The sequence below is a fragment of the Trachemys scripta genome, chromosome 4, assembly GCF_013100865.1.
Source record: "Trachemys scripta elegans isolate TJP31775 chromosome 4, CAS_Tse_1.0, whole genome shotgun sequence".
NCBI classification, from domain to species: domain Eukaryota; kingdom Metazoa; phylum Chordata; order Testudines; family Emydidae; genus Trachemys; species Trachemys scripta.
In genome coordinates, this window is record NC_048301.1 from 62,440,717 (window position 1) to 62,466,387 (window position 25,671).

Below are 25,671 nucleotides of genomic sequence, written 5' to 3' on the forward strand. Positions count from 1 at the left end.
TACTTATGCCACCTTAGAGACTAACAAATTTATTTGGGCATAAGCTTTCCTGGGCTAATACCCTCTTCATCAGATGCATGTTTGTGGAAAATACTGTATTTTCCACATAAAGGGGGCTGTGTGATTTCTTTTTTAGCTTCTTGATAACCAGTATGGGGAATCAGAAGCACAGTTTGTGACTGGTTGGTAAGTTTAACTTCAGTGTTAACCAACCACCAGTATGGGGAGTGTCTGCTCTCCCTTTTGCAGCCTGCCCTGTCCTTGGCATTTCCAGTGAGGGTTGTCCTAGGCACACTGGGTCACATGTACATCTCCTCTAAAAGTGCAAATTGAACACAGAACCTGTCACTGTAGAAAGTTCAGTCTTTAGAGATTTAATGATCTGACATCAATTTGAATTATTAAATAAATTAGTAAAAATTTTAAAGTTACCATAAGTAACGCAAGCTGGCTAGGAGAGAAGCCACTTGTTTTGGGAAGGCATTTGCAGACATCTAGCATAACCTTTGATCTGAGCAAATAAACTTTGGTCAGTTCGGTATACCACAAAGCCTGATAAGGGGAAGGATTCTCTCTCAATTTGGGGAAATGAAATTAACTATCGTGTAAACTAGTGCATAAGTGGCAGACCATATTGTAAACACCTCTTTGTATACGCTGGTACAGCAACCCAGCACAATGGTGAGCATTCCCGGCTGGGCCCTCTGGGAACTACTGCAATAATAGATAATACAAATGTATTTCAGTGTAGGATGTTTGGTCTGAACACTCATTGTATAAGCGTGTAGGATTTGAAATCAGATGGTATAAGGATACTTATCTGGAGCAAACCTGAAGCCATATTATGGAGGTTCTGCCAGAAGTTAAAAGTAGCATAAGGATTTTCCTTTTAATTGGCCACATTAAGTGTTAATATTTTCTCCAATTTCAATTTTTTTTTTAATTTAAAAATTACAAAATTTAGCATTTTTTTTAAAACTTAGAGAGTTTTTAAGGTGTTAGCGAGTTTGTGAAGTTACTGTGTGTTATAATAATCACTTTTTCAAGATTTTCAGGGTTGGATTTTCAACTTTTTTGTAAACCATTTTTGTGAACTACCAATACCTACAGAATCATAAAAATCCACATATAGCAAGAACATGACCGTTTTTGGTAACTGGAATGCTGGCTAGGACAATAAATACATGGATTTTGACAAATTTTAACAAAAAGAGCTAATTTAGTTCATTCACATAATCCCGTCTTCAGCATGTGAGTCAACACGGCAGAAGGTGTTGAACATGAAAGTTTATATAACAGAGGTTTTTGGACATCACAGCTCGTGTGACATAAGATTCTGGAGGCTCCTCCTAACAGTTCACTGAAGATGACACAACACTGTGTGATGAGAAAACCCATCAATGTAACCATAGAGATTATAAGCACAAAAACATAGTCAGTACATATCTTGTGACAGATCCAACAAACCCCTGTGTTTGACCTTGCACACTACCTTTGGATAAAGCTCAATCTCTTCAGATGTGGAGTGATAAGATATTCTGCTAATGACTCTAAGGGGGGCCTTTGTGACTTCCCACTTTGCCACTGCGGCCAGTGAGAAGATGTAGACAACAAAGCTGCGGGGTACACCCATCAGCAAGGGCTGCCTGGTTCCTGCATGGATTTGCATAGTGCCCTTCCCTCAGCTATTGAATGGTTAAGACATTTAAACTAATATGCTTGACTTGATTGCCTATGTAGATGCAAAAGAAGCCAAGGGCCTGGAGGAGGGAGAGAGTAAGAGAATGGAAACATGAGACAAGCCACAGCCAGATAGACAGAGGGAGAAGCAGGTTTAGTTGCTGAGCTGCTGGATCTGTGCTCACCCAACACTAGCCTCTGTCTTCTCCTCTCAAGAGAGGAACAGGGCTAGCAAGAGCAATACCAGCTCTCTCTTCCAGAGTCCATGGGCATGCAAAATACTTCTTGTGATTGCTCGTCTCAAGTCAACATGGACATCTCATTTCTTCCCAGCTCCATAAAGAGGTCCTTGACCAGCAAGACCAGACAGAGAAAATGCTGAACTGAACAGGGGAAAAAACAGGGCTCAATGAATTTATACACAGTTTTGCTTGTTTTATTCAATGCTTTAAATTAACCCATGAATTGTAGACAAGATTTCACTCTTTCCTCCTATTTACCACATCTGAGAGATGACCGCTCCAACTTTACTGTGAGGCAGCAATAACATGCGAGTGAGTGCTCATTAGGAGAGACAGACAGTATATAAGGGGTTAGTTACCGTGGGCTTCCGCAGTTGAATCCAGAAAATTTAGCAGAGCACATGTCTTCTCTCTAGCACCCTATCAGACAAGCCAAAGTGGATAGGATTTCTGAGCCAAACCCAATTCCAAACCGAAGGTCAGGTAAGTGTGAGAGGACGGGGTAATTAGTAAAGGGAAAATGAAAGGCACAAAGGGAGAGATAGTGGTAGGCTTATCCCTATCAGCCCCCTCATTCACTCCTACCCTTCACTTCCATTATAATATTGTCCCCCTCTGATTATCCCCTTTACATTCCTTATTTGCTCTAACAACCAACTTTCTCCTTATCTCCCTTTATTCTCAATCAAAAGCCTCTCCTCCTTCAATATTCCCCTTCCTCCATTCCTTATCTCTGACTCATGCACCCCTTTCTCTTCCCTCTTATTGTAGCACATAGCAGCTCCAGTCAGATCCAGGCATTGCTATACTAGGGTGCTATATAAACACATTGTAAAAAACAGTTTATGTCCCCAAATCCTTCTGTCTTTAAAAAACCAACGCTAACAGTAACAAAAACACAACATAGAGCTTAAAAGCACAAAGCTTAACTTAGTCCACCATTTCCATGCCCCCAAAAAACCTGTGCATAGAAAGAGAGACTATTACCTTTCCTAGTGGAATGCTAATTTCAACTTCCTGTCCAAGAGGAAGTGTTGCAAGAGGGATTGTTCCCGTCCCTAAGCGTGCAGTGTGCATTTTCAGATCCTCACTCCATCCCTCCTAGGAATTAAAATGCTTGGTTTACATACAGAGAAAAGTAACTATTTCTATATATTTATAGAAGCATCCTTCCATCACTCAAGGTGCTGTACACTTGTTATAAAAACATACTACTCAACTATGTGCTATTGACTAATAGAAAACCGTATGTATGCTGTTCAGATGAGTAAAAATGGCTGGTGGTTTAATTATCCAATAACAAAAACTTTATTATGTCACAGTTCAGATCGAGACACGCAATTCAGGAAAAGATGTACCGATAATATCTCCTTAAAATATCACTAACTTTGAAAAGTTAAAAATTACAAGCTAAAGTTACATAAACAATTCTGACCTACCCAGTTCACACAAGTGGACCATTATACAGAAACATTCCCAAAGACCAGCAACTAAATAAACTTGTCCTTTGAACTGGATACATGGTAGTATATGAAGGCCCAATCCTATTTCCACTGAAATCAATAGTCCTCTTTCCTTTGACTTTAATAGGAGTTTGACTATGCCCTTTTTAACCTTTAATAAATCTATGTGGCTCATGTCAGCACCTCCCCTTCCCCCACACTCTGGCTCCATGCGCCAATCTCTTTGCCTAGACAGTCCCAGTTCTCCTCCATTCCAGCTCCTTGTCAGATCTGTTCTAGTCCAAATCTCCCCACAACTCTTCATTCAAACTCAGTTTCCCAAGCCCAACCAGTGGCTCTCAGTCCCATCTGTTTCCCTCCCTAGCTCCCAGTCTACTTGCCCAGCCAGTCCCATTCCATCCCACTCATAGTTACCCTCCTTTCAGCCTTCAGTCCCAGTTCATCCCCTAGGCTCCTTGTTCCAGTCCACTACCCCGCCTACCCCCCACCCAGTACAGCTCTTGTCCCCTCTAAATTTGAGTAAGGTAGCTTCCTCCTCCACACTCCCTAGGCGTCAGCAGGAGGGCCATTGAGAGCCCAGGAGAGACAGGCTCCCTTGTTCCCACTTCCAGTGTCTGGCCCCAGCACAGTCTGCAATTGCAGAGATGTTCTGCTTAGCTCCAAGGTAGGGCATGCCCAATGTGGATGGAATTCTCAGGGAATTCAGCTACAAAGTTCCAGCATTTCTCTACTGACCATGTACAAACTGCAATTTTTCAATGGCTACTAAATTGGCCAAATTTGAGCCGATTTTCATAGGGATGGTGAAAGAAATATGCCTGACACAAATACCACCCTCCTGCCAAATTTCAAGTCCTTGCTCCAAGGAACAGGGGTGCTAGAGCTTCTCAAAGAAAGGGTCACCCTGGTGGGTTGTTGGGGTTTTTTTAAACATGGGCAAAACAATGTCTTTTTCCCTAGGCACATTCTCAGAAACAGCTCAATCATTTTGGCTGAAATTTTCCAATTTAAAGTTTGGTAAAGTTATAAGCAAATAAACAGCATCTTATTATGGGAAGTGTTGGGCCCTCTTAACAATAGTCGGCACTGCCAGCCCCACCCTATAATTATTTGTTGTGTATTCTCACATCCAAGAATTAATATAAATAGTTATTATTTTAACATAATGAACTTATTTTCATCAACGGGTTTAAGAGCTATGTCAACTTTGGCTCTAACACTACTTGTCCAACTGGGGTAGTACATGTAATTATTATGAATGGAACGGAAGTCAGGACCCAAGTGTCATTTTCAGGAGCCGAGGACCTGGCTTCAGAATAGGTTTGCCTGGCTAGTGGATTAAGCCTCTGACAAATGCTGTTTCTCACCTCTAGGACAGTTGTCGTTTGCAGCAGCTCCAAGTGCATCTCTGGGCAGATTTCTCTGTCTACGTGGAAGAGAAATGGGATCTTCCTTCTCTCTTCTGAATCAGCACTGCAGAAAGTGGATGACCGATTCTCAAAGGCCCCTGGCACAGACAACTTGACTTGACAGTTCTCTGAATAAGGAAATGAAAGATTCAGTCCACACAATTAAGAGCATAAAGACAGAAAAGGAAATCCCTAATATACTACTTTAGATTGCAATCAACTCTCAAGTGACTAATGCCTCAACAAGAATCCCCTCCCAGATGCCAGAACTTCTCACATCCTCCAGAACAGATTCCACGTTGATTCCCCAACACCCTGCCTGCAATGCTTCTCTGCTGATCATCTCCAGCTGTCAAACCTACATATGAACTCTTGTAACATTAAGATGGGTTTCCTGTTTTCCAGGTGGGTTCTGCTCATCCAACCGAATACAAATATGGTGGCAGCGGAGGTGTGTTAGCTGTGCCCCCAGCACTGCAGATAGCATTGAGGGACTGCATTAAGTGAAAAATGGGAATTTTGTTTGGATGGATTTTGGCAGTGAGGGGGTAGTGTTATTTTACAGAATACCTACAGAATTATCCTTGTTTGCCCCAGCTGTCATCCTCACAATCCCCCTTTTGTAGGAATGTCAGTATCTGCCCTTTGTCAGCCAGGTGAACAAAAGGTCCTGTTAAGCCCATATCAATGTTTTTTATACAACTCCATAACAAGGGGAAGTGCAGTTCCTCACCATATCCTCTGCCACTTAACTCCTGAATTGGATGTATATGTCAAAGGAAGGATATATCCATCACAGTTCAGGGCAACTGCACCTGTATTCCCCCCTCGCAGTTCCTTGAGTGCACCCATGCTAGGCTCCCAGCTCCTCAACTGTCCTCTCTTGGGCAGAGACCACATTTCTCTCCCTCTGGATCAGAGTGTTTCAAGGCTGCACAGTAGTTCCCTGCCTACACTGTGATATCCCCAGAAAGCCAGGCTAGCATCTGCACTTAGCTTTCTCTTTAAAGGGTATGAATAGATGTAATTGCCAGCAGTTTTAAGTTACCCCACAGCCCTTTGTAAGCAAGCACATTTATTCTTAAGGTGAAATATTACAGAGAAAACATATTAAAAACAATAAAGGAACCTATATGCATGCTAATAAACTTGCCAGAGATCACCCCTCAACTCCAGAAAGAGCTCTGTTACTAGTCAGTCCTTCAAACTCCACAAAGGGGTTTATCTGTGACCACAAGTTCATAACAGCGATGAATAGCTCAGTTTTTCCTTTACACAGCTTGGGCCTTTGATCCTGGCCTCATGGAAAAGGTGATCAGCAGACAAAGGCCCACAATAATACATAACCTTTGCATTTAAGACTCCAAAGATACTTAACTTAATTCAATAAGATTTTTCAAGGCTATTGCAGGAAATTGCTATGTCTCTGACAAGACCTACCCTGTATTATCCATTTGGTCTTCTCACTTTTATTGATGGAGCCTTGAACACACAGGCAGGGATGAGCCTATGTGAAAAGAATGGGCTGTGAGAACTTAACTCTGACTAAGAAATTGTGTTCATTTCCTCACGGATGCTAATGCTAGTTTCTATGATGAGAAGTTGCTAGATGATTAATCCAAGGACAAAACTAAGGTCAGTTCAAGACAAATTTATTCCTGCATCCAGAAGATCATTCCTCCTCAGCAAGACTCTCGTCGCAGTGCTCAGAATGACTCTATGGCTTGAGCACCTTCCTCCAACTTCTTATTCCTGGTTGCTTCCGACCTAAACCAGTGCCAAATAAAACTGGCCTGGAGAGATTGGCTCCTAAAATCATTTGTTATTAAGGGGCACAGGAATGGGAATGCAGTGATGTAAAGAGACAGATGTACCACTATCATCTTCTATGGAAAGCAATGTGTACCTCAGCACTGGGAGAGGTCCAAAATACTCCCGCCACCACACACACATTCTCCAGAAACACCGCTTTTCAAAATCTGCCCCACAGCAAACACTCTGCAATGAAAATGATCACCCCTCTGCCAGACACAGCAATTTCAAGTAATGCTTGCAGGTGACAGTGTAACATCTGGAAAAAGTGGGTCATGTCATTCTTTACTGGTAGGTCCACTAGAGTATAACAGCCTACTACTGCAACCAGTAATGGAGTTATTCTTTAACTATTCTATAACTAATGGAGTTATTCTCTAGCTCATGAGGTTGAGGTCTCTTCTGTGGTACTTAAAGTCCCAGGTACATACCCAGCTGACACACTGTGGGGAAGTGGGAGACATCACTACATTCGCAGCCAAAGAGAGAGTCTCTCTGATTTGAGAGAATGAAAGGGGAGTGTGGAAGCAGTGCACTGCCAACAGCACAACCCACACCAAATAACAGTCCTCCAGCATGGTAAGTAAAATCACATCTTCTACTCACCACTAGAACTCCATTGGTGATGGCCTCAGTGTGGGGAGCTGTGCTGTGGAAATGAAGGGATAATATGAATGAGTTTGGGTTCCTTACCTACCTTTCTCAACTCTCTGCATTTGGGGCCTAAACTGTGATAGGCTTTTTATAATCTATAACCTGACACTGAAGCAAATGCTTCCTTTATGTCAGACAAAAGTTTTCCACTGTCAGAGGAGAAATAGCATCTTGGTTTTATACAGCTGCTTTGGATTCTCCCACCTTGTCACAGGATAGCCAGAACCCAAGAAGGAAGGATTTGAACGGGATACCAGTCATCCCAGACATACCGCAACGAAACACTGGAATATACACTGTGAAATATCCAGCTGCATTAACCTGCCCTAGACACATCTAGGATACCAAGATTGTGACTTCCTCGGAGCAGCGCTTCAACAACCCCTTCAAACTGAGGAAGCAGCAGCTTTGTTGACACATATAATCGCATCCCCTCACATAATGTGTGCACTGAGAAGTACTACAGTGGATTGTAAAGGGTTAATTCAAAACTAGATGTACAGTTAGCAGCACCTGGTGGGTACCTCACCTTTCTTCCAGAGAAAATTCCACATCCAACTCTTCTTTCCCCTCCTTTTCCTTGAAAGAAACCAGACACACAATGGGTCAGCTAAATATTGGAGAGCACATTTCATAGCTCCAGACCCACCCCAGTCCTTTTTTCCCCTTCCATGATAACTTCTATCCATAGAATGTCTATGGATAGAAATTCCATGCTTGAATAATAAAAGTATAGCAATTGGAATATACTATCAACCGCCTGACCAGGATGGAGACCAGGGGAGGGGGGGGGGGAAGAATACCAAAGAAAACCCCCACAGTAGCATTTAATTTAAAAAAGGGGGAACTATACAAAAATAAGGAAGCTATGAACATTAAAAGGAACAGTCACAAGAGGGAAATGCCTGCAAACTGCATGGAAGCTTTTAAAAAAGACCATAATAGAGGTTTAAACTAAATGTATACCCCAAATAAAAAACAAACAGTAAGAGGATCAAAAAAATGCCACCATAGCTAAACAACAGAGTAAAAGAGATAGTTAGAGACAAAAAGGCATCCTTTAAAAATTGGAAGTCAAATCCTACTGAGAAAAATAGAAAGGTGCATAAACTCTGGCAAATCAAGTGTAAAAGTATAATTAGGAAAGCCAAAAAAGAATTTAAAGAGCGACTAGTATGACACACAAAAACTAACTGTGAAAAAAAAATGAAATACATTAGAAGCAGGAAGTCTGCCAAAAAATCGGTGGGGCCTGTAGCCTGACCCAAAGTTGGGTAAATATAAATGTAACTTAAGGATCAATAGGTTCTTGTCCCAAGATCAGACCCAGTAAGATTATTATAAAATCATCATATAATTTGGGAACCCCGATGTGCACAGGTGCAACACTCACATGATAGGAATTCTTTATATACAAAAATATATGATTTATTAATAATTTAGCAAAAATTATACACACACAAACTTAACAAAGCAGATAGAGATAATACAGAAAGTACATTTGGACGTCCATACTTACACCCTTATCTTTCATACTTAACCATTATTTTTCTCATCACCGTCATCATCCTCATCTTCCCCGGTGGCCATCATTCTGGCCCCTCCCAAGGTCTACATTTCTCCAACCATTCTGCTGCCCCTGGGATGTTACTTTTATAGTAGCTTATGCTGATACTGCCATGACCAATACATATTCAATAGAGGTCCTTATTTGTATTTCCTTCCCCTAAGGTGTCCATTTTCTATAGGTTAGTATATGTATGATGTTACCCTATTAGTATACACATCAATTTGCTGTCATGGCAGCTTTGCGGTCAGAGGTCCTGTCCGGAACTTTCCGGATGCTGGTGTCAGCTATGTCCTGTGCTGGGGTCAGTGGATGGCTTATGTCAGTATTCTGGACAAAATTCCCCCTCTTGCATGCTACTTTCAGTTCCCTATAACTTATGAGTTACTTAAGCTTATCTATACCAAAGGTTATAGGCCTCAAGCCTCACACTATCTACTAAAGCCAAATCTTACAGGATAAAAGCCTGTAGGTTCCTTGTATTACTACTAAGCACAATAAATGAATATAATACAGGTAAGCTGGCCCACTGGGCTACAGGCCATTAGATGATTGAGGTGCTAAAGGAGACAAGGAAGACAAGGCTGTTGCAGAGAAGACAAATGAATTCTTGCACCAGTCTTCATTTCCCAGGATGTGATGGAGATTCCCACACCTGAGCCATTCTTTTTAGGTGATAAATCTGAGGAACTCTTCCAGATTGAGGTGTCAATAGAGAAGATTTTGAAACAAATTGATAAATGGTAATAAGTCACTAGGATCAGATGATATTCAACCAAGAGTTCTGAAGGAATTCAAATATGAAACTACAGATCTACTAACTGTGGTATGTAACCTATTGCTTAAATCAGCCTCTGTATCAAATGACTGGAGGATAGCTAATTTAACACCGATTTTTTAAAAAAGCTTCAGAGGTAACCCTTGTAATTATAGGCCAGTAAGCTTAACTTCAGTACCAGGCCAATTGGTTGAAACTATAGTAAAGAATAAAATTATTAGACAGAAAGATGAAGATAATATGTTGAGGAAGAGCCAACACAACTTTTGTAAAGGGAAATCACCAATTTAGCACAATTCATTGAGAGGGTCAACAAACATATGGACAAAGGCGATCCAGTGGATATAGTATACATGGACTTTGAGAAAGCCTTTGACAAGGTCCCTCACCAAAGGCTCTTAAGCAAAGTAAGGAGTCATGTGATAAGAGAGAAGGTCCTCCCATGGATCAGTAACTGGTTAAAAGACAGGAAACAAAGCGTAGGAATAAATGGTCAGTTTTCACAGTGGAGAGAGGTAAATAGCTGGGTCCCCCAAGGAGCTGTACTGGGGCCAGTTCTACTGCTATTCAACATATTCATCAATGATCTGGAAAAAGGGGTAAAACACGGAGATGGCAAAGTCTGCAGACAATACAAAATTGCTCAAGATAGTTAAGTCCAAAGCTGACTGCAAAGACTTACAAAGAGATCTCACAAAACTGGGTAACTGGGCAACAAAAGAGCAGATGAAAATCAATGTTGACAAAAATAAAGTAACGTACATTGGAAAGCATAATCTCAACTATACATACAAAATGATGGGGTCAATTAGCTGTCACTACTCAAGAAAGATTGTGGATAGTTCTCTGAAACTGCTCAATGTGCAACAGCAGTCAAAAAAAGCTAACAATGTTAGGGACTATTAGGAAAAGGATAAATAATAAGACAAAATATCATAATTCCGCTATATAAATCCATGATATACCCACACCTGAAATACTGCATCCAGTTCTGGTCGCCTCAACTCAAGGAAGATATATTAGAATTGGAAAAAGTACAGAGAAGGACAACAAAAATTATTAACAGTATGAGGAGATAGTAAAAAGACAAACTGTTCAGCTTGGAAAAGAGACAAATTAGGGGCGATATAATAGAGGTCTATAAAATCATGAATGGTGTGGAGAAAGTGAATAAGGAAGTGTTATTTACCCCTTCACATAACAAAAGAACTACGGGTCACCCAATGAAATTAATAGGCAGCAGGTTTAGAATAAACAAAAGTAGTACTTCACGCAACGCACAGTGAACCTGTGGAACTCATTGCCAGGAGATGTTGTGAAGGCCAAAAGTTTATCTGGGTTCAAAAAAGAATTAGATAAGTTAATGGGGGATAAGTTAATCAGTGGCTACTAGCCAAGATGGTCAAGGACACAACCCCATGCTCTGGGTTTTTAACCTCCCCTGGCTGAAGCTGGGACTAGATGACAAGGATGGATCACTTGATATATTGCCCTGTTCTGTTCACTCCGTCTGAAGCATCTGTCACTGGTCACTGTAGGAAGGCAGGATACTGGGCTAGATGGACCATTGGCATGACCCAGTTTGGCCGTTCTTCTGTAACTTCTCACAAAGATATCTTTTACACTGGGCCATTACAGATATCTGAGCTGATCTGTTTCTGATACAAAGACATGTAGCCTCTCATTTAGTCTAAATTTTTATTCTCTCCATTCTCCTTCCCCTTTCTGTGTTAAACGGCTGCCATTAGAGCACCTTTTCCAAAAAGTAAAATTATACCCAGCTTCATCAAGATAATGAGCACATATGTACTCTTAATGGCCATTTCCAACCATGGGCCTTCTGTGCCAATATTCATGCCTTGACTTCCCTCTACAGCCTGCACTCCTGCCACCTCAGATCTCCCCAGCTAAAATATGATCCAAGTCTAATCAGTGCTTAGATGGAAGACCTCTAAGAAAAATCTATATATTGCAGGATGTGGTGCTGACAATGAAGTCATATATCCCTCTGGGTCAGTAAGGATCCAGTATAGTTGAGTAGTGGTGGTTGTTCCGCTTAAAGTGCATGTTTTTACAAGAGTAGATGTGTTTGTTTCTCCCTCCTAGGAAAATTCTGCTTGAATAATTGCATTCCGTCTCCCTGAATTCCCCCCGCAATTCCTCGCTCGGGAAGAACAGACTGGTCTCTCAAGTGGGCACAGAGTTGATTGTGAATGGAGGTTGGGAGAGTACCACCATTCTTCTTCCACCAAATTGAGCACTGATTACAAATCCAAACCTCAAGTTGGGTTTGTAAAACCTGCCTGGACCAATGTATGAATTCATATAGAAACCACAAAGAATTCACTGTTTTCAGGTGAGTTTCATTCTAACCTGGAACTCAAGGAGTCTGATCCCTCACAGAGCAAAACTGAAAGAAAATTTACATGAACCCCTGCAAAACAAGACTGCAGAGTTTTGCACAACTCCATTGTTAATCAGTTCACCAGTCTCTAGTTTAGATATCAGCTGATACAGCCACCTTCTGTGCCCACTACCTCCTCTGAAGCACTGACAGCCTACAAGGCATAAACTGATGTTTCCCAAAAAGGACAGTATAGAGATTTTTTTTAAAAACACCCCAAGAAATCTCCAATACATCCTACTTTGTCAATTGCCTTCTATTTCATGAAGAAATGTGAGAAGGGATGTGGAGGCAATATGGACTTTAAATCTGAATATTTTCCTTAGGAATTTTCACCAATGACTCAATATCAAACATCACCAATAATTTCTAAGGGTTTGTGTCATATTGTGAGTCCTAGAAGCCAAACAGGGGAGTTTGAACATGGGGCTATGGTAGAAGCTTTAAGAGCTAGTTCTTCCAAGGAATACTGGATAAAAAGCAGAACATGATTATTCAGTGTTATCTCTGAAATGTGATCAGGTTGAGACTCGTTAGCCACATTATCCTCCATTTTGGAAAGGAATACTTAATAAATCAACTCTTGCTACATACCTAATGTGGGAAGTAATCCTGGAACAACTACCAGCCTCTTCATCACATATCAATTACACATCCTACCTGCACTAGTCTTTTCCCTACTGGATAGAAAAATCTCACCTGGGGATTTAGCACAAATGTGTGGTTCAAAGTCTGCCCGGGGGTAATATTCCCCACATCAAAATGAATGGAGGCAGCATGACTCCTCAGCACAATGCCTTTGTCATAGAAGGTGAACTCCAGGATATTCTGCAATGGGAGAAGTGAGAAATCTTATCTAAACATCTTCCACAGTCAAATAATAAAATCTATCATAGCCTAATGTGGAATAAAGAGATATTCTCAATTCATTTGTTATTCTGTCCTTTGTCTTATCATAGAATCATAGGACTGGAAGGGACCTCGAGAGGTCATTTAGTCCAGTCCCCTGCACTCATGGCAGGACTAAGTATTATCTCTAGACAATTCCTTACAAGTGTTTGTCTAGCCTGCTCTAAAAAATCTACAATGATGGAGATTCCACAACCTCCCTAGGCAATTTATTCCAGTGCTTAACCACCCTGACAGTTAGAAAGTTTTTCCTAATGTCCAACCTAAACCTCCCTTGCTGCAATTTTAGCCCATTGCTTCCTATCCTCAGAGGTTAAGAACAATATTTTTTCTCCCTCCTCCTTGTAACAACCTTTTATGTACTTAAAAACTGTTGTGTCCCCACTCAGTCTTTTCTTTTCCAGACTAAACAAACAGTTTTTTCAATCTTCCCTCATAGGTCATGTTTTCTAGATCTTTAATCATTTTTGTTGCTCTTCTCTGGACTTTCTCCAATTTGTCCACATCTTTCCTGAAACGTGGCGCCCAGAACTGTACACAATACTCCAGCTGAGGCCTAATCAGCGCGGAGTAGAGTGGAAGAATTACTTCTTGTGTCTTGCTTACAACACTCCTGCTAATACATCCCAGAATGATGTTTGCTTTTTTTGCAACAACGTTACACTGTTGACTCAGATTTAGTTTGTGATCCACTATGACCCCCAGATCCCTTTCCGCAGTACTCCTTCCTAGGCAGTCATTTCCCATTTTGTATGTGTGCAACTGATTGTTCCTTCCTAAGTGGAGTACTTTGCATTTGTCCTTATTGAATTTCATCCTATTTACTTCAGACCATTTCTCCAGTTTGTCCAGATCATTTTGAATTTTAATCCTATCCTCCAAAGCACTTGCAACCCCTCCCAGCTTGGTATCATCCGCAAACTTTATAAGTGTACTCTCTATGCCATTATCTAAATCATTGATGAAGAAATTGAACAGAACTGGCCCCAGAACTGATCCTTGTGGGACCCCACTCATTATGCCCTTCCAGCATCACTGTGAACCACTCTCTGGGAATGGTTTTCCAACCAGTTTTGCACCCATCTTATAGTAGCTCCATCTAGGTTGCATTTCCCTAGTTTGTTTATGAGAAGGTCATGCGAGACAGTATCGAAAGCTTTACTAAAGTCAAGATATACCACGTCTACCGCTTCCTCTCCCCTTCCCCCCACCCCATCCACTACCTTGTCAAAGAAAGCCATCAGGTTGGTTTGACACGATTTGTTCTTGACAAATCCATGCTGACTGTTACTTATCACCTTATTATCTTCTAGATGTTTGCAAATTGATTGCTTAATTATTTGCTCCATTATCTTTCCAGGTACAGAAGTTAAGCTGACTGGTCTGTAATTCCCCGGGTTGTCCTTATTTCCCTTTTTATAGATTGGCACTATATTTGCCCTTTTCCTGTCTTCTGGAATCTCTCGCGTCTTCCATGACTTTTCAAAGATAATCACTAATTGCTCAGATATCTCCTCAGTCAGATCCTTGAGTATTCTAGGATGCATTTCATCAGGCCCTGGTGACTTGAAGTTTTCTATCCTTTTATTTTCAAGCAACTAAAACATTTCCTCTACTAAGTTTGTGTTTTGTGACAAACCTCCACATGGATGCGACTTCTGCTGGCATGTGCCCCAAACTAGAGAAGGTGGGACAGCCAATGCACCTAGGGTCAGTATGCATAACACCCTCAGTGAACATATGACACCTGAAGAGGTGAGGTAATCGATAGACACAGCAGGCATCTATGTGACGTAAAGAGTGGCAATAGGGACTGGGGCAGTCAAATACACATCATATTCTCCCCAGTAACAGACTTGGAGTCTGGAAGGAGTGAAGGAACAAAGCAGGAGGAAGAGGCAGAACAAGAGGAAAATTAGAGAAGGGGAGCAGACTTGAAAAGAAGGCAAGCAACTAGCATAGCCATGTGATGGTAGAATCACAAGCATAATCCGCAGAGACCCCATTTAGTTCCACTCAATATATTAAGTTGTGAGAACAAACTCTAAGCTAGACAAGCATTTAAATGCTGCAGTACATTCCTGCTAATAGCCAACAGTAATACTCTGGGTAGGACACAATAAGCTTATTGGTCAGGGAGAGAACGTCAGACAGTTAGACAAACACATTAGACAAGAACCAGTTAGCTATCAACAAATATAAGGCAGCATCCCCTGCAGTTGGGTATGAAAACTTTTCTCAGAGGTCTTGGCCTCCTTTGCTTTGTGAACGGTTTTGAATGCCATGCAATTCAGTAATCAAATGATACGTTGTGTCTTAAGTAAGCGATATTATTTAGGAAGGCTCGGGGGTACATAAGTTTTTCAGCATAATTCTAATGGCTGCTGCCCTAGCAAGTTTGAAAAAACAACAAGCAGCATTTCAGGCTTCCTGCAGAGTGGCTTCCTACAGAGAAAAGTTTTACAGATATTACTATGCTGTTGCTACTTGGCTATCAATAGGAAATTGATTAACTTTTGGTATAGTCTGTTGACTTCTTTTCACAGAAGGTTATGTTGTTAGCAGAGACTGATTTAATATACCTCTCTACAACACCTGTCATAAAACTCTTACAAACCAGCCCAGGACCCAAAGCCTTTCCACAAGGCAAACCAGGTTACAGCTCAATCAGCCAATCCCACATGACATCCTGGTGAGGTAAAGCATTCCCACCTTGCCTCTGTTCCTTAAACTCCTGTATGGGGATGCTGAATTTGATACCCCATCTCCAATTATGTCTTATGGTTCTTTATTAAGGAGGAAGTGATGTCTAATGATTTGAGCTTTGGATTGGAAACCTGATTTTTAATCCTGGCTTTGTCACAGACTTCCAGTGTGGTTTGGAGAAAAGCCACAATGCTTTTGGGCCTCAGTTTTCTCATGTATCCAACAGGAATTTGCTTACCCAACCACACTGAAATCTTGTGAGGATTAGTTCACACAGCACTTTCAGACGTACAGTTCTATATAAACAATATTATTCAACTTGCAAACACTTTCCTTTGAGAAAACTGCAAAAAGCATAATTTCTTCATCTATGCTGCCACCATCTCAAGAGTCCTTAAAAGGCACAGCACCTACTTTTCCCTGCACCACTATTTTTCCAGACCCTTGTTTATTTAAAAGAAGGCTTCACTGAAATTTACCTTGTACGTTTGTCGTCAGAAATACACCTTCTCAGTGAAGTGAAGAGCTTGATAGAGGCAGATCTTGAATCCCTACATTTTATTTCAGTATTTGTACCTCTATAATAATGACCCTTTGTTTTTTGAATGCTAAGACCCTTCCACTGCAGATGGCGTAGAATAATCTAGCCAGCTCCATGTCAAAGAAACCCACCTCACCTTCACAGAACTGTGGATCCTGTATTCAAAGGTTTCATTCCACTCTGGATTACTGGAATTATAAACAACCTGTGTTCGAGATGTGACTGGAGATGCAGTTGGAAGATCCAATGCCACATAGCAGTCTGCCTTAGACACTGAAAGGGAGGACAGAAGATTGGCATCAGGAAAACCCTGAAACCATGAACCCTGAAGCTAGGGCCCTACCAAATTCACAGTACATTTTGGTCAATTTCACAGTCACAGGATTTTAAAAATCATAAATTTTATTATTTCAGCTATTTAAATCTGAAATTTCACTTTTGTAATTGTTGGGGTCCTGACTCAGAAAGGAGTTGTGGGGGGGTTGCAAAGTTATTGTAGGGAGGGTTGCAGTACTGCTACTCTTACTTCTGTGCTGCTGTGGGCAGTGGCGCTGCCTTCAGAGCTGGACAGCTGGAGAGCGGCGGCTGCTGGCCAGGGGCCCAGCTCTGAAGGCAAAATCACCAGCAGCAGCAGCAGCAGCAGCACAGAAGTAAGGATGACATGGTATGATATTGCCACCCTTATTTATGTGCTGCTGCCTGCAGAGCTGGGCCCTCAGTCAGCAGCTGCCACTCTCTGGCTGCCCAGCTCTGAAGGCAGAAACACAGAATTAAAGGGTGACATGGTTTGGTATTGCACCCTTACTTCTGCGCTGCTACTGGCAGGGCGCTGCCTTCACAGCTGAGTGCCCAGCTAACAGCTGCTGCTCTCCAGCCACCCAGATCGGAAAGCAGCTCAGAATCAGGGTGGCAACCCCACAAGCCCCCTAAAATAACCTTGTGACACCACCACCACCACCCCCCACAGCTCCCTTTTGGGTCAGGACCCCAATTTGAGAAATGCTGGTCTCCCCTGTGAAATCTGTATAGTATAGGGTAAAAGCACACAAAAGAGCAGATTTCATAGAAGGGAGACCAGATTTCATGATCCGTGATGTGTTTTTCATGGGCATGAACTGGTAGGGCCCTACTCATAGCTTTCTTCGCAACCATAGACACTGACTCCATGGCTGGAGCACCCACTGGGAAAAAATGGTGGGTGCTGAGCACCCACTGGCAGCCCTCCATCATCTCCCCCCCACCCCACCCTCAGTGCTTCCCGCCCAGTGGCAGGTCACATGGATCAGCGCCTCCCCGCTCCTTCCATGCGCCTCCCGCCCGCTGCAAACAGCTGTTTCGTGGCGTGCAGGAGGCTGGGGGGAGGAGGGAAGGGAAGGGAAGGGAAGGGGGGTGAGGACGTGGCACACTTAGGGAGAGGGTGGAATTGGGCAGGAAGAGGTGGGGTGGGAGTGGAGCGGGGGCGGGAAGAGGAGGGGTGGGATGGGGTCTTGGGGGGGGAAGAGGTAAAGTGGGGGCAGGGCCTGGGGTGGAACTGGGGGGGGTTGAGCATCCCCTGGCACTTTGAAAAGTCAGCACCTGTGTTCAAAACCCATCATGTCTCATTATCCACTTTCTTTTCGGTCTTTAGTTCGGGCTACTGAATATCAACAACCTAACATTCAAAATGGCTGTCCAAACAAACATGTTCCTATGGAGTCAATTCCACTTAAGATGCAAAAAGCAGCCAAAGCACCAAAAATTGAGTTACTTACCTGTAACTGGAAGTTCTTTGAGACCTGTGGCTCTACTTGTATTCCACATGGGTCCAGAAATTCTAACAAGCAGTGTCCACTGGCCTGCACATGCACAGGAGCTCACCTCATGCTCCAGACTGAGGGCATAAAAGTTGATGCAGGCCTCTCCAGTGCCTCTTCATACCATGAAGACAGCAGCAGAGGGGATGGAGGACAAGTACTAGAATACACATACAGACCACACATCCAAGAACATTCAGTTACATGTAAGTAACTCCATTTCTTCTTCAAGTGCTGGTCCCTATATGTATTCCACACATGGCAAGCAGTGTTCATCCTGGAGGAGAGTGCGAGGATGCCAGCTGCAAAGATGCTTGAAGTACTGCAGCTCCCACTACTGTACTGCCAGCAGAGGCCTGAACTAGCGTGCAATGTTTTGTGAACGTGTGAATGGAGCTCCGGGTAGCTACTCTGCATATATCCACTATCAGTTCTTCCTCCAGGGATGCGGTAGACACAGCTTGTGCTTTCATGGAGTGTGCCCTTATCCCATCAGGCAGAGGGACAAGTGCTAATTGGTAGCACACTATGATGCACCCAGAAATCCATTTAGAGATTCTTTGACAGGATATACTTTGTCCTTGTGACCTTTCTTCTACGGAAAGAAATAGCCTAGGCGATTTCTATTTGCAGGTAGAATGACCAGGCATGTCTGACATCAAAGGAATGAAGTCTCCTCTCCTCCACAGAGACACAGGGTTTCAGGAAGAAAATGGGTACGTGGATAATTTGGGTGACATGGAATTCAGAAATAACTTTGGGAAGGAATTTAGGATGGAGCAGAAGGGAGACCTTTTGTGTGTGAAAAATAACATATGTTGGGTCTGCCAGGAGGCTCCCATCTCGCTCACCCTTCTGGCTGAGGTAATAGCAACTAAAAATACAACTTTCATGGATAGGTGAGACACGAAGCATGTTGTCAAGGGTTCAAATGGCAGCCTGGGGTGTGCTGATAGGACAAGATGGAGTCCCATTGAGATGCAGGTTTGATGACTGTCGGAAAAGTTTGAACTAGGCCTTTCATGAATCTCACTATTGTAAGGTGAGTAAAGATGGAACCTCTTTTTACTGGAAGAAGGCAAGCACTGACCCCTCCAAAATGGACCTGCAGTGAGCTAATGGAAAGTTCAGAGATATTTAAAAACAGCAGGTAAACTAACACAACTGGGATATCTCAGAACTTGGAGAAGGCTGCCTATGCTGTGCCCAGGTAGAGAGAAGCATCTCCATTTAGCTAGGTAGCAGGTCCTAGTTGAGTCTTTCCTACTTTGAATAAGAATATCTTGGATGGCTGCCAAGCAAAGATGCTCTAGTTCTGATGCCCATCCAAACACCAGGCCATGAGGTGGAGTGGGTCTGGATTGGGGTGTCTGATTATGCCCCCTTCCTGAGTAAGAAGATCCAGGAAAGAGCAGATCATGAGAGGAGGATGAACTGACATTCTCAGGAGTTCTGGGAACCAAAACTGTCTGGGCCAGTGGGTGTGAGGAGAATGGCTCTGGCCCTTTCATGGTGGATCTTTCTCAAGACCTGTGGTAATGGGAGAACAGGCAGAAAAGCATATCGGAATTTGTCCATCCATGACAACAGAAGAGCATTGCCCTGGGAGCCATGATCCGTAGCTCCTCTGGAGCACTATAAGGGAAGCTTCCTGTTTGTTTGGGACACGAAGAGATCCCATTAAGGTGTTTCCCACTGAATGAATCTCTCATTCAGGATAGAGCTGTGTATCTCCCCATCACAGTCTGCAGAGAAGTGTCTGTTCAGGTTGTCTGCTAAAGAGTACTGAACCCTTGGAAGGTATGTGGATTGGATAATGATGTGGTTTCTGGTGCACCCATTCCAAAGTCTGGCTGCTTCTAGGCAAAGGGGAAGAGATTTTGCTCTGTCCTGGTCATTTATGTAAAAGACCACGGTGATGTTGCCCAATATTACTTGGACATGGAGAGAATAAATGAGCTGGAGAGAAGTCTGCATGCCACACAGTCTGCCCTCAGTACCAGTAGACTGATGTGCAGTCTGGCATCCTGGAGTATCCAAATACCTGGTACGGTGTGGTTGTTCAGGTGAGCATCCCAACCCATAAGGGATCCATCTTTTATGATGGTGGTACTAGGGGCGGGAGTGATGAAGAGGATGCCAACTCTCATTCCATCCAGGTTTGACCACCAAATAAGAAAGGGAATGGTCACTGTTGTGTTGATGTGATCCTTGTCTGCTGCATAGACTGACCAGACCCAGGCCTGTAGGCAGCATAGATGAAGTCTGGCAATTGGTGTCACATAAATGCATGAGGCCATGTGACCTAGAAGAGAAAGGCACAGCTTGACCATTATCTTTGGTCAATAAGTAATCCGTGCTATCAGATTGCTCATTAACTGAAACCTTTTCTGTCTGCAGAAACCTGTGTGTGTGCACATACATGCATATAAACAGCCATTTGTGCATGGAGATTCAGTAAACATGCAACCGGGTAGTCAGGTACCCAGTTACCTAATTTGCACACATAAATGGCTGTTTATATGCACAAATGGTTTTTCAGGTGCAGCAAATGTGTTCATTTTTATAAATGCAACCACATTTGAAAATCAGGCTAAAGACAAACTCTAGTTAAGAATAACTTTAATTTGAAAATAAAAGCAATGTTTTCAAAGGGAGTTGACTAAAGCAACTGAACACTGTCACGTAATTTTGTTTAGTTTATTTTTTAAAATGGTCAGGAGAAGATGAATACAGTATTGAAGGTTTAAAAGTAAAAAGGGCCAGATTCACTTTGCACTCACCCTAATTTTTACACTAGTGTGACTCTGTTTACTTTGCTGGAGTTATTCCTCATTTACACCAGTTTAAGAGAGAAAAATGAAGAGCAACGTTTTTTGCCCTACCAATGTTGTCATTTTTAATTTACCAGAAATTAAACAGTTCCTCCATGTTACTAATGTAGCCGGAAACTACCATGGCTGCTTCTCTATTTTCTCAGCCTCAGTTAAAAAAAATTAAGACTAAAAACTTGTAAAAGTTAATTTAGTGTTCGTGACAGAGGCCAGACAAGTGCTATGGAAACTGAAGCGTTCTGTTCACAGAAGAACAACATTAGTTTGTATGATTTTGGTCAAGGACTTACACAGGTCTGTGCCATGAATGTTTCTAGCTCTGAGGACTTTCACTGTGAGATTGTAGTACGGGTGCTTCTCATGCTGAAAAGACAATTAACTTGAATGTTAAACTCAGCCACAATCCACCTTAAGAAAACTGCTAATATCAAACAAAAACAGGGGAACAGCCAGCCCATGGGTTGCTTAGCCTATGAAAACTAAGAACCACTTCAGACTGAGGAAGTGGAAGCTCATCAGGCTAAGCAGAGTAGAATTGGCCTACCTTTCTTTACCTACTTCAATCATCTGCCTTTATACCTCAGATTTGCTCAGGGCCGCCCGGGGGGGGCGGCAAGTGGGGCAATTTGCCCCAGGCCCCGGACCCCACAGGGGCCTCCATGAGAGTTTTTCGGGGATCCTGGAATGGGGTCCTTCACTCGCTCCAGGGGCCCCGGGACCCCAGAGCTTCTTCCGCTCCGGGTCTTCAGGGGCAATTCGGCGGTGGGGGGTCCTTCTGCCCCGGGACCCACCACCGAAGTGTCCCGTTGACCCGCAGCGGGGGGTCCTTCCACTCTGGGACCCGCCGCCGAAGTGCCCCGATGATCTGCTGCGGGGGGTCCTTCCGCTCCGGTACCCGCTGCCGATGACCCCAGGCCCCCTGAATCCTCTGGACGGCCCTGGATTTGCTTACTCATCTTAAGATGTCAGTTGTCTCCATTGACTTGAGGACTATGAACCATGAGAAAGTCCCAGCAAAGGGACAGGGAGTAGTTAAGTGGTCAGAATATTGCTATATAACCTGAGATTGAAGACTTTGTGATGTCTCATAGAAACATTCTATGAAAATGTTCTTTATATGCTATCCAGGAGTGCTGAGCTGCCATGCACTCATTTTAGAAAAAGCACTTCAAAACATTTATTTGCTAATAAATAACACAAATTATTGCATAGACTCAGAGATATAAAACAAGAAATGAAGTACACATTTTTTTATTCCACTGATAACAGGAGGGGTTTTCCATCGCTGTAGTAAATCCACCCCCTTGAGAGGCTGTAGCTAAGTCGATGGAAGAATTCCTTCATCAACCTAGTGGTATCTACGTCGGGGTTTAGGTCATCTTAACTACATCTCTCCAGGGTGTGAATTTTTCACACCATTGAGCAATGTAGCAAGGTCAACCCAAGTTTTAGATGTAGACTAGGCCTCACTCTATATGCTGAAAGGGTCAGAGTTGGGACCTGACCCTGCAAACATACACTGGAAAATGCAGGACTTACTAATGTTAAACCTTTTACTGACATCAGTGGAACCAGCAAACCAATAAGCACTATGCTCAGGCCTGTAGTTTTACAGTTTCTTCATTCATTAGTTGCAAAATCATATAGCAAAAGAATTGCTAATGATGTGTTTACATTACCTGCCTGTCAGAGAACTCAGTATCTTTCTTCTTAAATAGCACAGCAGCCAGAAGTGGCAACTTTCGGGTTGACATCCAGCTAAGCAGCACAGCACGGAACATGAGAGACTGGGTCCAGGCACCTCCCAAGCCTGAGGTAAATGTAACAGAGAATGAAAGGTGTTTAAAACCACTGGGCTGCTCTGAGTTCATTAGCTGGTTCTGTTCTCTCCTCAATGTAGCTGTTACTCTAATATCCTTTCCTTGAAAGCATGCACACAGCACTGCTCCCATATTTCTTTAATGTTATTTCAAATCCTCCTTTTAAAACTAATTACCTGAGACAGTGACTTCAGACATTTTGAAGACGTCAGAGCACAGGAACTTCATTTGTATATTCCTAAATGGCTAGTGCCCATTTAAAAAAAAATCCCTGCACATTTCGCTGAGTGCTTCGCTGCATGTTTCTTAGCCTCTTAGCGCTGAAGAAATAGTTACATCAAATGTCCACAAAGTTCCCTAGTCCAGGGGAGCAGGTATTGAATTAAGGAACCTCAGACATCCAGCCGGATGTAACAGGACCCAGAATATCGATGCCTGCCATATAACCCTGACCAATAGCATGTCAGGGGCCAACTAATAGCATCTTCCAGCACTCCTGGGTATCTGACCATTATTACACCAGAAGCATAATTCCTTAATACACTGTGCCATACAACTTCATACTCTCCCTTCAAATGCCTTTTTCTCTTAGTTTTCAGTTGCTTACATTCATTCCCCCACTCTTGCTCTTTAGACTGAATTTGCTCCTTCAAACAGTTATATGTACACAGACTTAATAATAGCTATATGTGTCAGAGAAACGATGGTCCAGTGGTTAGGGCATTAGTCTACAAGATGGGAAACCTGGCCTCTTGTTCTACCACAGACTTCATATGTGACCTGGGGCAAGTAAATTCTCCGTCTGTAAAATGTGGATAATAATATTTTTCTCCTCACAAGGGTGTTGTGAGGACAAATACAATAAAGACTGGGAAGTTCTCAGATAGGAGGGCAATAGATAAGATATACAAAGTTAAGAAATGTAAAGAAGGAACTCACAAGATGTGAGTATCTGCTCATCCCATGATCTTTTACTGTTGGATCACTTATCTTCCCTCCACCCCTTCTCCACCTTTTGTTTCAGAGTTCATCCCAGGGGATGGGGCCACATCTTGTCTCTCTATGAAGCACCCAACACATTTTTCTACAGAAATAATAAGCAGTAGGTAAGAATGGGAGGGGAATTAACTTTAGCTATGAATTTCCTGATGTGAGTGTTATTGTCATCACAATGTTATTGACATGTATTTTTACATTAATTTCCTCATTCTTTTTCTATGCTTTAAAAATAAATCAATTCATGGAAGTTACAAAAATTTATTTTGCCTGAGACACTGAAAAGAATCTAAACAGACATTCTCCTCTCCCATATGCAAACAGAGCTTTGCTGGTGTATAAAAACACTCACTCTAGAGATTCAGTATTTAAAGGCTCATTGTTTACACAGCAGGCCATAAAGGCTTCAAAAAAAGAGGAATATGTATTACAACACACTCATTTTGAAAATGTATATGAAAGTAATGGAAGTGCCTGTCCTGCAAAAAGAATCCCCAAAAGACCCTGAAATTGACGTCACAGAACAAATACGAAGTCCTATTGGAAATCTATGAAAAAGTATCTTTGTAGTTATTTAAGGCACAACTTTCAGCTTTAACAGACTAGGGTCCCTTGAAAATCTTCAGCTGGTTTCTACTAGGGAATTGGTGACTGCTGGTTTACACTAATCATAATCATCTCATTATTACCTTGTGCTCCCCTATCTGTAGCATCCACGCATTGACATCTTGTCATATACTTAAAGCCTAAGCTCTTGGGACAGAGACCTCTTTTTGATACAATGCCTAAAACAATGGGTCCACAATCCCTGAAAGAGACCTCATTACACCTCTACCTCAATATAACACGAATTCTGATATAACGCGGTAAAGCAGTGCTTGGAGGGCGGTGGGGGGGGAGGCTGCGCACTCTGGCGTATCAAAGCAAGCTCGATATAACACGGTTTCACCTATAATGCGGTAAGATTTTTTGACTCCCGAGGACAGCGTTAGATCAAGGTAGGGGTGTATTTGCATTGTGATGGCACCTACAGGTATAATAGTGACTCTAGCTAGTCAACTAGATTCTGAAACGCTACACTGCATTTTTTTGGGCTACTGGTACCTGGGGTTCCTGTTCCTCTAACTGAAGCCAGAGACCAGTTGATGGATTCTAATGGTGCCTACTGGAATTTCCACTAGAGATTAGATTCTAATTGTCTGAGGTCAAATGTGACATCACCAGTTACATGCAGGAAAAAATGCAGCGTGAATGACATTCAGCACATTCATCAACAGCTGAGTGTCCAGGAGGAGTTTGAATATGATCATTCATACTGACTCCCCAAATTATGTTAGAAGTTAGATGCAATTGCCCACACAGACTCATTACAATATTTCAAGCACAATGAATGGGTGTTTAGGATTTTTCTTCCAAACTTTGTTAGCCATAAAGTTTTCGGATTGCACATTAAAAAAGGAAAACAAAAGTATGAGAAGTGGGCCTTATTGCTCTGGAATAAGGATGCTTTCGAATATAAGGCCCGGGGTAGGCAGTCTAGAGACCTGGCCCATTCCCAGCTATGCCAGAGACTCACTGTGTAACTTCAGGCAAGTCAGTTAATGAATTATTAGTATCATGTTTTTTGTGATGCAGCAGTGCCTACAGGCACCAATCATAGGTCAGGGCCTCATTATGCTAGGTGCTGTACATACAACATGATAAAAAGACAGGCCCTGTCCTCAAAGCTCATAACAGAAACCTATGATGAGGCAACCCGACAAGAATTACAGCAGACACAGTAACAGTCAAAGTATCACATTTGGTACAACAGAGGCAATGCGTAGGGGTGGTATGGAGGATCAAGTGCCCTCCCAGATTGGCCTGCTGGAGGCAGGAAGAGAGAGAGGGGCTCTGTCCTTCTCTCCCTGCGCCTCCCCGCTGCCACGTTCACCGCTCTCCCTGGCAGCCAAGTCGAGAGAGGGACAGAGCTGCTTCTGCCTGAGAGCACTTGGCTGGGAGGCAGCAGTGGCCCATTCCCTGCCCGAGCTTGGCTGCTAGAGACAAGGGCGGAGCAGCACGCT

At 42.7% G+C, this 25,671-nt stretch overlaps 1 protein-coding gene across 1 annotated transcript in view; it reads right to left on the minus strand.

The window, feature by feature from the left end:
• The window catches only part of LOC117876140 (cytosolic phospholipase A2 zeta-like), a 38,712-nt gene extending 13,846 nt beyond the window's left edge, over window positions 1–24,866 (minus strand). Inside the window, 10 exon segments of the mRNA XM_034767979.1 lie at window positions 2,910–3,023; window positions 4,753–4,922; window positions 6,235–6,301; window positions 7,213–7,255; window positions 7,790–7,839; window positions 12,709–12,837; window positions 16,302–16,438; window positions 21,083–21,155; window positions 22,472–22,602; window positions 24,713–24,866. Coding sequence (XP_034623870.1) covers window positions 2,910–3,023; window positions 4,753–4,922; window positions 6,235–6,301; window positions 7,213–7,255; window positions 7,790–7,839; window positions 12,709–12,837; window positions 16,302–16,438; window positions 21,083–21,155; window positions 22,472–22,602; window positions 24,713–24,866 — 1,068 coding nt within the window.
• Between the last annotated feature and the right edge of the window lie 805 nt (window positions 24,867–25,671).